General features: G+C 39.5%; 1 protein-coding gene across 1 annotated transcript in view; it reads left to right on the forward strand.

Annotated features, from left to right (window-relative positions):
- WDR31 (WD repeat domain 31) overlaps positions 1 to 14,354 on the forward strand; it is a 163,060-nt gene that overhangs the window by 16,458 nt on the left and 132,248 nt on the right. The window contains exons 2-3 of the mRNA XM_069241358.1: positions 8,897 to 9,045; positions 12,002 to 12,131. Coding sequence (XP_069097459.1) covers positions 8,999 to 9,045; positions 12,002 to 12,131 — 177 coding nt within the window. The 5' untranslated portion in view covers positions 8,897 to 8,998. The remainder of the gene's footprint in view (positions 1 to 8,896; positions 9,046 to 12,001; positions 12,132 to 14,354) is intronic.

A 14,354-nucleotide genomic window follows, 5' to 3' on the forward strand; every position in this document is an offset into this window, starting at 1 on the left:
TGTGCATAGGGCAGGGGGTGACGGCACAAGTGCAGCTCATCCCCTTCTCAGTCTCCTTGTACTGCACAGTGAGATCATGCAGCGCTCCCCTCTGCCAGGCCACAGCCTGCCGTGCCTCTTGAAGTCGTCCCAGTCTCTCAACCTGCACTGACTCCCTACTCCCATTTGTTACTTCACCACAGCAGGTGGTAAATGGGAGCAGAATTTCCCCAGAACTGGTGATCTCTAAACTATTTGGACCTGATAATTATGGATCAGGGTTGTTACTCCCCTTTCCATGGATAAAAGTAATTCTATGATTCCAGTGATTCAGGATCCAGTAATTCCACTACAGCATGCATTAACTGCACAGCACTTGGGGCCATTACATGTGGTCTAAAAAGCATAAACAGTTTGTGCAAGCACACTACGAACTGTGTGAGCACACTTTGGGCCTCATTACAACCCTGACGGTCTTAAGACCATCAGGGCCGCGGTGGAGGTCGGACCGCTGCCAATGTGGCAGTCCGAAAGCAACATTACAACCGTGGCGGTTGCGCCACGATCGGACCGGCAGCACCGCCACTTCTCCTCCACTGGAGGTGATGGTGGTCCTAATCTGCCAGGGCAGCGCTGCTAGCAGCGCTACCCTTAGGATTAAAGAGTTCTTTCTCTGCCAGCTTTTACATGGTGGTAGCACAACCATGTAAAAGCTGGCGGAGAATGGGCTCCATAGGGGACCCCTGCACTGCCCATGTACTTGGCATGGGCAGTGCAGGCTCCCCCATAGCCAGCTCCGTTGCCCTTTTCATTGTCTGCTTTGCACCCTATGCACTGCAACATTGCCGCTGGCTCTATTATGAGCCTGCGTCAATGTTGTGGGCTGTTTCGTGCTGGGCCAGCAGGCAGAAACCCTGTTTCTGCCCGCTGACCCAGCCATAAACTCATAATAGGGGCCGCAGGAGGGGACCACACTGGAGGTAACCTGACCGCAGGTCTTCGGCGGATGGCCTTTTCCATCCACCAAAGTCATAATTAGGGGCTTTGTGTTAGTCATACAGGTTTCATACAAGTAATGATAGCTGATGTAAACCTAAAAACACCAAAAAGGAAGATTGCACAGGAAGTACGGTGGAAAACCAAAAGCATGACATAAGTACTGGCAATGCTGATAGTCATGACTTGTCATGAGTGCTTCTGTCACTGCTGAGTTTAGGTACTGGATACCTTATCATACTTTTTTTGTCACTCTTCCTTGTACTCTTGCATCCATTCATCAACCCAGTGACACATTCTGACATGCATCCTCCAACCCATTAATATTAGAACACCAAGGTAAACTCGACAGGCATATGTGATATAAAGTGCAGAAAGAAGAAAAATGTCACCACATAAATGTGGCTGAAATGTGCTTGCAGTTAATAAGTAAAACATTAAACATGGCCACGAGTGACTTTCTCACTATGATATTGTGTACGGATCACAGGTTGCTTCTAGACTTGGCAGTCATCTTGGAACAATAAACCAATGATACACTATGCAAAATACCCTTCAAGATGACTCAGTTTAAATCAGTGTCAATGTGGAATGCGGAGCTGTGCAGATGAAATGAGCAATAAACTAGTGGCTTGAGTAGTTTTGTCTGTGGCGTTGCCGGTTGCTCATAATAAAGATAACAAAATAAAAAAAGCAAGCATTGGCAAAGCCAGTAGGTCTCGCCTATGAGAGCCATTCACATTCGCAATGATTTGTATCCATGTTTTAACATGTCTGACAGAAAAAAAGCACCATGACACAGCAGTGCTCTGCATCATAGCTCTTTTAAAAAAAAAAAAAAGCTCTTAGCCATGGTGTACATTAGCTGCTGGATCTTATCATAGCACTTCATTCTTTTACCTGGTGCCATGTTTAACTTGGGGGAGATCGCAGGCTGTTTCCAAAAATTGTAATAAATAATGGTTTTAAACAAGGATGCCTGTTAACTCCCGTTTTATTTTCCCTATATATTTATGATTTTCCCATGGAGTTGAATGATTTCGGGGGGAGCCCTGAAACTAGGCCACCGCAACATAGCCTCATTGCGGTATGAGAATGACATTGTAATTTTGGACCTTTCCCCTAAAGGGCTACAGAAATGTGTGGATAATCTCCATAGATTTCCTGAAAGCCATTACTTGAAAATTAACATTAACAACGGCAAAGTAATGACTTTCAAAGCTAAGGGGAGTAGAAGGCCCACAAAATGTAAATAGTTTTTAGGAAGACATGAGTTGGAAGGTGTTAAAACGTACCCTTGTTTGGTTAAAAAATGCTTTTTGACAGTCTATCAGTAAAGGAAAATAACTCACATCTCTCTCTCGTAAAGCGATGCACAAGCTAATGCACTCTTGTCACTTTTATAGGGCTCTAGGCCAAAGGTATTTTAATTTTAACTATTTAACAGCTGTGTACAGAGCTAAGGTTCCACCAACTTAGCTTTATTCTGTTGAAGTTATTAATGATAAATATTGGATCTTTCTATAGAAAATGGTTGTAAAAATATTTCAGAAATTTTGTAAGTTAAGTATGCTTGCTCCGAAGGAAGCAATATGCCTTGAATTGGGTCTCTCAAGTACATATGTTTGGGGGTTGGTCGCTGTCTGCCGATGAGTTCATTGACTGTTGTTTAGCAAAAACAATGCCTTTAGAGGCCTACTCTGCAAAGAAACAGTAAGTCAGAGCTTGAAGGTTGGCACTTTGTATCAGAATTGTAATGAGGCACTTTTGCACTTTAGATTGAGTAGAGACAATTTTAAGGCACTGTCCCGCTTTGCACGTATTTCTTTTTTAAATATACTATCAGGTCTAGTTCAGTGGAAGAGGATTTAACGCTGTGCAGGTTAAAAAGGAGGACGGAGGCTATAATTTTTACATGCTAAGGGATGCAGCTTCTACTCTATTTAAAGTGGGATTTAAAGTTCAGCATCTGGCGATTCCTATTATTGTTTCATATGAATATCTTACTGTTAAAATCTGTTACTGGAGCTTGGAGTAGGATGGCTCTAGACTATAGACTGTATGAACTCTGCTGGGACCCCATTCGAACTCCAGCGCATCTTTTATATGTTTGCTCTTTACTAGATATTAATCACTGTCATCTGTTGAAACCCCTATTTTTGAATTATAAGTGCCTCTCGACAAAATAAGCACTGAAATTATTATTCAATCCAGTGAGTGAAATGCTGTGTTTTAAAAATTTTAAAGACTTTTTAGATATGCAGTGATTATGTATTTCATATATTTTGTAATGTGGATCTCATTGTAGATCTAAATCTTAATGGACATTTGTTATTTTTACAGAAGGTGCTGTGCAACAAGGCTGAACGTTTAAAAAAAAAATCCTATGACATGGGGTGCTACAGCATCACAGAGTTTGACTTGTTTTTCTAATAGTTGTTGAGATCCATAGGTCACTAGTTGAAACCCCGAAGAGACCAACTGTGCTTTTCGACTTTTGGTGGTCGATAAATTGAGTACTATAGTTGGGCAAAAGGAGCTCAAATTTACGGTGCTTAGAATCTGAAGAAACTGTGGTGTTATACAGTATCTAATTCAATTCTTATGATGAAGGCCGAGTCAGACAGTCATATGCAGCACAGGAAACAACCCTTTTAAATTATGTTAAACCAGTTGCTTCCTGCAATCGTAAAAAGCCTATGACTTGAATGGGGAAGACGTTTATCATGATAGTTTTATTTAAACGTACAAATTAATCATAAATGCCTGTTTTATTATGGCCAGGACTTTAAGTGGAATGAAAAACACACATGTAAGAAGTACTATACAAAACAAGCTATTATTAAAGAAATTAGTTTAGATACTGTAAACTGTAAGCAAAAACGGGGAAGGGGATAGGATACAGGCAAGCAGTGAGGATGGAGAAAGATTTGGTTTAGATACTGTATACTACAAGCGAGGATGCTGAAGGGGTACGGGCAAGCAGTGACGATGGGGAGGAGTGAGGGGACTGGGCAGCAACACAGAGAAGCGGTGGGTGGATGGAGAAAGAAGCCCCACACAAAAAGGAGGAACGGAAGGGTGGAAGAGGAAATAGTACCTCATGTTGAATCAATTTCTGCATGGGCCATGCTTCACAGAAAGGAAAGGAAATGACAATTGACATGCGCTGGCTAATTAGGTGGCAGCAAAGAAGAGTGACAGTGAAGCCAATGAGGGGTGGGATCCAAGCCCTTTATTGTAAGCAGAACCTCTTGCAAGCGAGAATGCATGCTCTGTGTGAGGCTCGACCTAGAAAGGAAAGAAAAAGAGGGCCCTTTGACAGTAGACAATGCAACATTAAAGTGAGTGGTGCACAAACCCTGACACTAAAGCACACACAATTTTAGGCATATGTGATTAGGCAAAATGCTGTCACTGACAAGTCAGTAGAGCCAATGACTAAAGTGGGCTGACCCACTGCCCATGTCAGATGCTGTTGTGGGTGAAAGCAGAATGTGAATGATGCGCAAACAAGTTAATGGCTGAGGAAAGCTGACCCAAAATCCTTCTCTATATACACATGGCTTTTTTGATTACTGATAAGTTTTGCCACAAGATAACTACCAGACACACATACTTAAAATTATAAATATGTAACAAATTATAGTTGTACAATGTTAATGACAAAACAATATACATACCCTTCTAAGTGGGCCTAACAAAGATTCTCTCAGTGCAAATCTTCTGCTATGAGGTTTTGTCAAAGGAGTAACCAACAACAAAACCCTTGTCTTTAATGATAATCTGTGAGATTAAAGTAATAAAACCCGTGTGCCAGCTTTATCTTAGTATAATAACAATCCACAGCAAACGGCCTACTGGCTTTAACACATGTTTTAAGATCTACTGGCTTTATTGCACCCTTTCATAATAAACAGATTAGGTATATGGCATCTGGCAATTATTCCCCACTGAACTAATTAGACATATATACTTTATCATTGGCTTTTCTCCATAATCAATTCAGGCTTACTATATTGAGCATGAAGTTTCCTACAAGGCAACAGTCAAGCATACAGTTCTAAAAATAAAAATATTTACAAGTAACAATATTTGGCAAAAATATATGCAACTCCTGGTAAGAGGCAATGAGAAGAAATATCACATCTCAAATGTTCTACCCTAAGCATTTGTCAGAGGAGGTAACTAAAACCCTTTCCTGCTATGGTAATCTGTGATATTCCATGTGAAACAATTACAGATCTACAAGCTTCAATACAATTAATACTCCACACTTATAATCCTCTTGCTTTTAACATAAGCTTCTCACAATAAATAATGCATACTGTGTTTGTTATAGCTTTTTATAATAAACAGATAAGATCTATGACATCTAATTTAACATTTCCCTATGAACTAATTAGGCCTATACAATTTATTATTAGATTACCCCCATGAAAAAAACGTAGTCGTCTGTTTTGACCCTAAGCTTTTCTACAAAGAAACCATCAGTCATGCAATCACAAAATGTCAAATGTGTAGAAAATGAGAGGTGTCAAAAAATATGCAACCCCTCCTAAAAAATATTATCCATGTGAAAATCTTCTAGCCCTCTCTCCTAGCCCCGCGTTTGTCATGGTCGAAGACAACACAAAATCTCTCACTATAGTAATCTCAAAGACTCCGTGTACTCTGTACAGTAATGTATTGTCAGTCCACACTTAAAGGTCCTTTAACTTTAAGAAATGCTTTGCATAAAAATAAGACAATGCCTGCTACCTTTGTTATACCCTTTCATTTAAATAGTGGAGTCTAAAATGTGGCTTTTCCCTTTGGTGGTAGCTCATAAACATATTGAAGAACTGAGAATGTGTGTTGACCACCGCAGCCTCAACAGGGGGACTCCCACCCTCTCCCCAAGATATGTGAAATGCTGAGTATGTTGGGGTTAACTAAAATTGATTTAAGTTTTGTGTGTCACCAGGTTGTGTTGGGACCCGATTCTCAACATTTTGTAGCCTTGGTCTCATTGACTAGATCATTTTAATACTGCTGAATGCATTTCGGAATGGCCTTAGCAGTCTCTGTCTTTCAAAGGATTATATTTCTCTTACTCAGGGACATGAAGGACGTAGCATTCTTCCAGGATGATGTACTGGTTTATGCTAATAAACAAGAGTGACATGATCACATTTCAGAGCATATTTTAGAATGGAAAAATTTGAGTTCCTTAATAGAAAGGTGGCGTTCTTAGGTTATGTCATTTCAGCAAATGGGATGGAGCCACAATCGCGTTTAGTCAAGGCAGTGGTTGATGCTCTGTGATTTAGGGGCAAGGATGGTTTGAAGTCTTTTTGAGACAATGCAAATTCAATGCAAGATTTATTCTTGAATGTGCACTCAGTATGAAGTGTTTTTCCAACATGCTGAAGAAAAATATTCAGTTTCTCTGGGACCAGCATCGTCAAACCACATTTGAATGGATCAATGCACAAATGACAGATGCTCTAAAGCCCTTTGATCTAAACTCACTTTAGTGTGTTATATGGATGCAAGCAGGTTTCATGAGGGGAGTGGTGCTCAAAAGAATGGACAAGAGGAAGTGATTGTGAGTTTATCTTCTTAGGTATTCAAAGACAGCAAATTATACTATTCAGTGATTAAGAAGGAACTGTTGGCATGTTGTTTATCCATGGAGAGATTTTGTAATTGTGTAGAGGGAGAAAAGTTTGGCTTTCAAACTGACTATAAACATTTAATATACCTTTTGAGTGGCGAGACTGTCCAAAATACAGCACACAGGATTGCTAGGTTGTCCACCAGTACTAGTTTCATTTATCATGTATCACTCATACCTGGGGGAAGAAATGAGAAACTTTATTTCCTTTAAAGTTTTCCCTTGGTGGAAGAGGATGATTTGGAAAATTGTATTGTTGCTGCAATGGGTATTGAGCAAGCATGTGCACCCAATTAGCCAGAGTGTTATGATGCAATGTAGCAGGAAGGGACTTTGAAGCAGGTAATTGTCTGCATCACGAAGGGTGGCCCATCGAGGGAGAATGATAGTTTGTCATGTAAAACAATGGAGTTCAATTTGTTGGTTCAGACATTGTGTCCTTGGAGCCTGCAGGTGTCAAGCATTTGAGGAACTCCCTATATCATCCACAAAGGAAAGGCCAGGTGGAACGTGTGAATACATTGCTCATAGAGTGCAAGCTTATGATTGCAATGTTGATGAAGTTAGATCAGTGCTTTGATTCTACCTAACTCTTCCCATTTGGTTATTGAGGCATCTCAGTTTGAATTGTTCAAAGGAAGAGGCCTGTCCTCCAGGTTGTTCCCAGCTTGGGTGACCATTTGGTTAAAGCAAAACGTTTCTCTGTCTGAGTTAGATAGTATTATTAGGGGAAGCGTCAGGGGTTTCAGCTCAAACTAAAGCAAACCTTTGATGGGAAGAAATGTGCCCAGCCTATCCTGTTTAGGGTAGGTGATTTAGTATGTATGAATAAACCGGGTGTTATCAAGAAGAGTGATGCAAAGCATGGTGAACCTGTGGTGATCGACAAGGTTTGTGCAATGGTTATCATTGATGGAATTCTGAGGGGGTTGTTAAAGTGCCCTGTTTGGAGGATTTTTCTATCAGGTGGGGGAAATAAAGAAATAGGAAGTCATCTGTGCACAGGAGCATGTCACACAAACGGAGAGTCTTTCAGATTTCATTGGCTTTCTTGTGTGATACCTTGTGTTCTCACCAGGGCTACATATGCTATATTTCCATGATGTGTCACTTCTGCTTCTCCTGTCATACATAACATTACTGTTTTTTAGTGTTTTTGTTTGTGTTTTTGTGGATGTTATGTTGTGGTCTTTTCTAAAACTCTCCTGCTCCTTGGTATCACAGTGATGGGACAACTTTAGCTCCTGGGTGTTCTTTGGCACTATGTGGTGTGTGGGTGTTGTTTGGAAGCCTTAAATGTAAAGTGAGGAGTAGGAGCTGGCTGTGTTTCAGGGGTGGCCCGTTCATGGTGTAATCTTTAAATAATTTGAAGACAGAATTCACATGCCTTATCTTCTGCTAAGAGTTAGTTATTGCAGTAATCAACACCAAAACTCCACTGTCATAGCCTATAAAGTTCTGCATAACAAACTACCTGTCAATGGGCTTAAAATAGAGTAAGACCAATCTAACCTTAAAGGAATATTGGCTTTAATATGGGTGTTTTCCTTATGAATAAGTCCGCCCCATGGTCTTTGTTGTAACTTTTTCATAATAAACAGATCAGTCCTGTGATATCTGACCTAAATTTTCCCACTGAAAAATGATGCTTCGCTCTGTTTGTGGTTGGGGGTGTCTGCTGACACTAGAAGGTCCCTGCTTCCATCTGTCTCCGTATAGGTCATGGAAGCCAGCTGCGTGTTATGGATTTAAGTGGGAAGGCCACCGATCTCCATACCATCACCAATAACTAATGCATTCTGAGCTCTGTCTTGGCTTTTTTCCTTTGAATTAGTTAGAATGAAACACCTGTCATCATTTGACATGATTTGTAGGCTGAAAGCCACGGACTGAAAATTGTGTCTGTGAAGATGTGAAGTGAAATTGCCACCCGACAAGTCCCGATTTGAGAATGTCAACCTGCGACCAAAGCACATATCCCTTCACATTTGGCAGCATTTCTGTGATTCACGCCTATGATGCATGTAGCTTGTAAACATATTGCTCATCTTGATGTATGTAACTGGTTTCTTCTCAACATATGTTAATTATCTACATTAAATTGTGCTTTTTGAATGCATTTTTAACTTTGTATTCTAATGTTTTTAATCTTGCTGGACTTGTTTGGAACTTAATAAAATGAGGTAACTAAGGCGAACACCGCATCTCTAACTAATCACTAGTTTTCGCTTGAGGTAACTTAAACTCTTTATATCTTCGCAGCTCATATTCTGCATGACGTGTCTGGAAGAATCAACGTTGCGTAGCTGAGCACAGCATGTGATTCTAGGCCAGACCTTCACCTGGCAAGTGCCTTCTCTGAAGATGGGAAAGCTGCAGAGTAAAGTCAAACGCAACAGCTCTAAATACAGGTAAACAAACTAACACATTAGCGGGAACCATCCCTAGTATGAGAGTACTTGTACACTGGGAAGGCTGGCACCAAATGTAAGTAGGGTGACCCCCTCCCTCTGGGTCATTACAGACACTGTGTCCAGCCTGGACCTTTTGTGTGATGATAATGCTTGCTGGGTATTACAGACTTGTTTTGTTTTCATTGAACTGATTACTAACATTCCTGAAATTAATTATTTGCAGTTAAAAAGTGAGTACTAGAAATAGCGCCTGTAGTGACATGGGATGAGGTGGTCACCCTAAATCTAGGCTGATCACAAAATGAAATACGTCCAGTATTAACACACATATCCCTATTCACTTCATAAAGTTATTTCTTTTTTGTGATTCACGAAAATTCCAGATCCTTACATGGAAATCTGTTTACAATGAACGTGGAAGGCAAATGTACAGTAACCTTATTAGTTTTTTCATCTGTATGGAAAACATTTAGTAACAGACCGTCTTGTCTTGTCTTGTAGTGTACCAAATAGGGAGGTGTCTGGGTGTTTTTCACAGCCGTTTTGCACTTTCAGTCCAAATCTTAATATCACTAGTTGTACTAGTGCAAAATAAATGCAAAAAATCATGGCAGCTTTTTCTGAATCCTAGCAAACTTGAAAAATTGTCGAGGTCACCATATTCTTTAAAATCAGGCATTGGCAATGCCAATAGATCTCTAATTGTATCTTCAGTCACTGGTGAATTTAGACACTCAATAAGCCATTATCCATGCACAGTATCCCTCCTTCTTACACTCCATTCATCCTTCAACTGACTCATTCTTGTGTTCATCCACTTACCCATATACAATAAAACATGAACACAGATTCAAAAGGCATCTGGAAAAAAAAAGTTAAAAAAAACATGCCACCACCTAAATGTGATGGCCACATGCTTACAGTAAATAATAAAATCATGCTTTACCACAACAGCCAACTTGCAATGGTATTATACCTAGTCTATTGTTATTTTAAGTTCCAACTAAGCCGCCAGGTTTAGAAGCAGGTGTTGGCTATCTTGGAGAAACAAACAGTGATACGCTATGCAAGTACCATGGTCACTCAAACATTGCAGTGAGAGGTTATCTTCGAATAGTATTGTACCCAGTGCATCATTGTTGTACTGATTCCAGGTGGCTGCCACAATGCTTATGAATGTGGTAGACACCATTGAATGGTACAACAGCATTACTTTATAGACAAAACTATTCTAAGACTGGTGTCCAATTTAAAAACAGTGGCCATTCGATATAGAGCGCTTCAAATGAATTGATCGGCAAGTGAGCTGCCCGGTAATTTTTTCTGGAAAAGTGTCAGGCTCTCTACGAAACACAGTAAAAAATAGAAGGAAAGAAGGAAAGAAATGAAAGGGTACTTATGAAAGTACAAAGTGGAAAATTAAAAGTCTGGTCATCTGCCACAGCACTAAACCACACACATTTCAGACGCATGTGCGAATGTGATCAAGCAAAATGCAATCACTCAAAGGGCAATAGGGCCAATGGTTAACGTAAGCTGACCAATTGCCACATACTCTATGCTGTCAAGGGCGAAAGAAGGATGTATATGACACCCAAACATTATATCTATGTATATATTTTATTAATTATTTTGTTTATAAAAGTTTTGAAGATGACTAACCCTGTCAGGGCATCCGCAAGAGGCTTAATTAAGATTACCACAGTGAAAACCTTCGACCCCCAATTTTTTTAGGACGGAGCAACCTACAACAAAATGTTTATCTGCTATGGTAATCTGTGAGATTCCATGTAACAAAACACCTGCCTATAGACTTTAACACTCTTTAATAACAATTCACCCTTAAAGGCCTATTGGCTTTACAGTATGATTTTAATAATAAATAAGTCAAGCCTATTGCCTTTAGCATACCTTTTCATATGAAGCAGATCAGGCCTTTAGATCTGACAAAATGTTTTCAATGAACCATCTCACGTGTAGATTTTATCTTATCACAATAACCAACTTTAGCTTACCGTATTGTTCATAAGCTTTCCCACAGGATGAAGTTCAGGCATACATGTTTAAATAGAATTACAAAAATGTACAACATTATAGTTGGAAATTAATATATCCATCATTGGAGGACTTTCCAGGGAGTGTTATAGGGCGCATCTTCTACTACAAGGGCTTTTCAGAGGGTGTCACTGCCATCAAAACCATTGCCCACCACTAGTGTTATCTGTGAAATTCTTAACGAAATATCTGTCTAGAGAATTTAACACTAACAATCCATTCTTTAAGGCCTACTTCCTTATCATATTCTTCATCTAAGTAAATCAGGTATACTGCATTTGCCCGTACTTTTTATAATAAACAGATTATATCTTTAACCTTGGCTTGTCACCTAACCATCTCTAGCCTACTATACTGATAATAACCTTTACAACCATCAGGCATACAGGAATAACATTACAAACATGTATAAAATAACACTTGCCAAATCAATATACAACCCCTCTTAGGAGGGTTGACAGGAGTCAAAAAAAGTGCAAACCTTCTACCCTAAAAGTTTGTCAAAGGAGGTAAGTAACACAGAAACCTTGCCTACCTTGGTAATCCATGAGATCCATCTAACCAAATGTCTGTCTATGTGCTTTAACACATTATTATACCAATCCACCTTCTTCACAATAAATAAGTCAGGCCTACTGCCCCTGCAGTTGTTTTTCTTAATGAATCAGAGTGTGCTATTCTTCTTCTAGCGAGCATGAAAATGGATTTGTGGTCAACTAGAAGCTCGTTCCCCTCCATATCTCCATTTTTTCAATGTATATTTTGCAAATATTCCCTATAAGTTTGATATTTTTTGTGATGTGGTACTTTCTTAAGATGCAATCTGCTTTTTTAACTGTTGGCTAATAATGCTGAGAAAGTTACAAGGCTCGGTTTGATTCCCAATTCGATTTTCCAGGGCGGAGGGACATGTGGAAGTGAACTACTCTGGGCAGAACATCCAGCAGCACATCCCAGCTCACAATGATGCTGTCACCTCTGTGGCTGTCTTTAAATCAGATCTCTGTGTGTCAGGAGGGAAGGATAAGGTAAGATACAGAGGATTCCCTTTCTTAGTGTGCAGTGGGAAGAGCAACAAGAGGTAGTGTAACTTGGAGTACATGATTATCATCGTGCTCTTCATACTAGGATTGATACATGTGTGATTGACCGTTTTCTATATCTTTATTTCCTATTACATTGTGGCACAAGCCATGTATCTATGTGATGGTGGATCTGCCCAAAATCTGGACTACATATTAAGGCAAAAGCAATGATATACTTCACGCTTTCGTTCACGAAAGTGGGACATCCAAACATAGTGGCAATTCAGAGTTTAAAGCCCAACAAGGAAGCAATAAATGCCTTAGACCAGATCTAGTTCCAGAGAAACTATTGAGAGTTATAAAATGAAGTCTATTTTGAAATATTTTGGCAGCGGCATAAAGCCTGATTTTTTTGTCTCATAGTTTAAGGGGTCTGTGTTCGAAATGATAACATCTGCATGGTAGTATGTTATGTTAACGTCTAATAACAGAGTCACTCCATTTTCTTCTGGCACTTTCCAGAGATATTACACATACGATTATGTATTTGTGACATTTATAGATTGCTATCAAATAAGTAGGCCAAGTTATGACTTCCACTCTTGTCGGTGAGGATACATGTGATACAACATTTTCCTAAATGTTCAGGGATTTATGACCTACATTGATGGAGTAAAGTTTTGATGACAAGACCATAGCAAGAGCACACTGCTCAGTTGTATAGCATGGATGGTCATGGGCCTTAGTGTCAGGAATGAATCTAAGACCCCCAGTCTGTATTAAAATACTAAAATGAATGAAGTGTAGTACGCCCATCACACACCTCTGAACCCTGATGCCACTACACCTGCTACACTAATGTAGTTTACAGGTCTCCACGTTGCTCATTCTACTCATTTCCTTCTTGCCCCCCTTCAGCCTGCTCTACTCTCATCTCCTTTACCCATTTAGTGCTCTACCCTCTTTCTCAGTCTCTCTCTTCCCCTCTTCTGTCTCCCACTCATCCTCATCTCCCTTCCTTCTCTCCTTATGTCTAGTTCCTTTTTCTTCCTTTTCTCTTGCCCACTTTGCTCATCCTTATCACCTTTCTCTTTCTTGCTCAACCTTATTTGCTTCTCCCATTCTGTCACCTTTTTCATCCATTCTCCGTTCTTTCATCCCTTACACCTCTCTTCGTTATTGTTTCCTTAAACATCAGTTCCTCTGTACGTCTACTTCTGAAAAGTAAACACAGCCATGCCCCTGTTATGAACTCTGTCTAAAAAAAAAAATCAGAACAGGTAGCCTCTGAAATAACATCAACTGCTACAGGACAGACTAGGCCCCTCCCCCCTCTGGTTGCCGTTGCATTTCACCGGTGCACCAATGGTAGCAACGCCGCTGGCACTCCTTAGGCATGGTAGTTAGAAGCATTACAGATTTCATTCAGGGCTCAATGGTATCACAAAAACAGTTGCAAAATAATCACTGAAGAGTTCTTGCCTATCAGTTATAAATACTTTTCCAATATGTCCTTCAGAGAAAGGTCACTCCCACAGAACAAAACAACATATAGCACGTTTCAGTAGAAGTTTCAATTGCACTAAAACTGAAGAAAAAAGAAAAAAAAACTTTCTAACAATATTGCGGAATAGTAGTGTTTTCCACAAAAAAATAAGTTATCCATAATCAATCTTTTATTATATAGTTTAAAATAAAAGTTGTCCTACAAGAATTGAATACCAGTGTTAGCAATATCCAAAAACCGCCTCTTAACTAAATTAATAGTCCAGAAATATTTTCTTGAGAAAGGCAAAAATACTATGCTAGGGCTATCAATAATTCTAATTACACAACTGGATGTATGTGCAGACTTAGACTGAATATAATATATAACTGGGTGTCACTGTTCTGTAAACATGATAGAAAAAGTCATAACATTCTTAAATATACACAGGTATTAAGGTATCTTGAAGGCTGCTCACACTAAATGCAAACATATTAAAAAGACTTGTGAATTCTACATTAAAATGTATAGAAAATGGTCAAATAGCTTGTTTTGCCTGTAATATAAATTTTCCAGTAATCTATAAAAAGGCAGATTTGGGAGTTTTACACCTAAAGCCCACAAGGGTGAAGAGGGCTTTTGTCACTGTTCAAGCTAAGTGACTTTGTTCAGAGGCCTCTTTTGCACATATAGGAATACACTTGTCATGTTTGCATTACCTTATAAAAACTCAAACAAAC

This window comes from Pleurodeles waltl, chromosome 6 (genome assembly GCF_031143425.1).
Source record: "Pleurodeles waltl isolate 20211129_DDA chromosome 6, aPleWal1.hap1.20221129, whole genome shotgun sequence".
Taxonomy (NCBI): Eukaryota; Metazoa; Chordata; class Amphibia; order Caudata; family Salamandridae; genus Pleurodeles; species Pleurodeles waltl.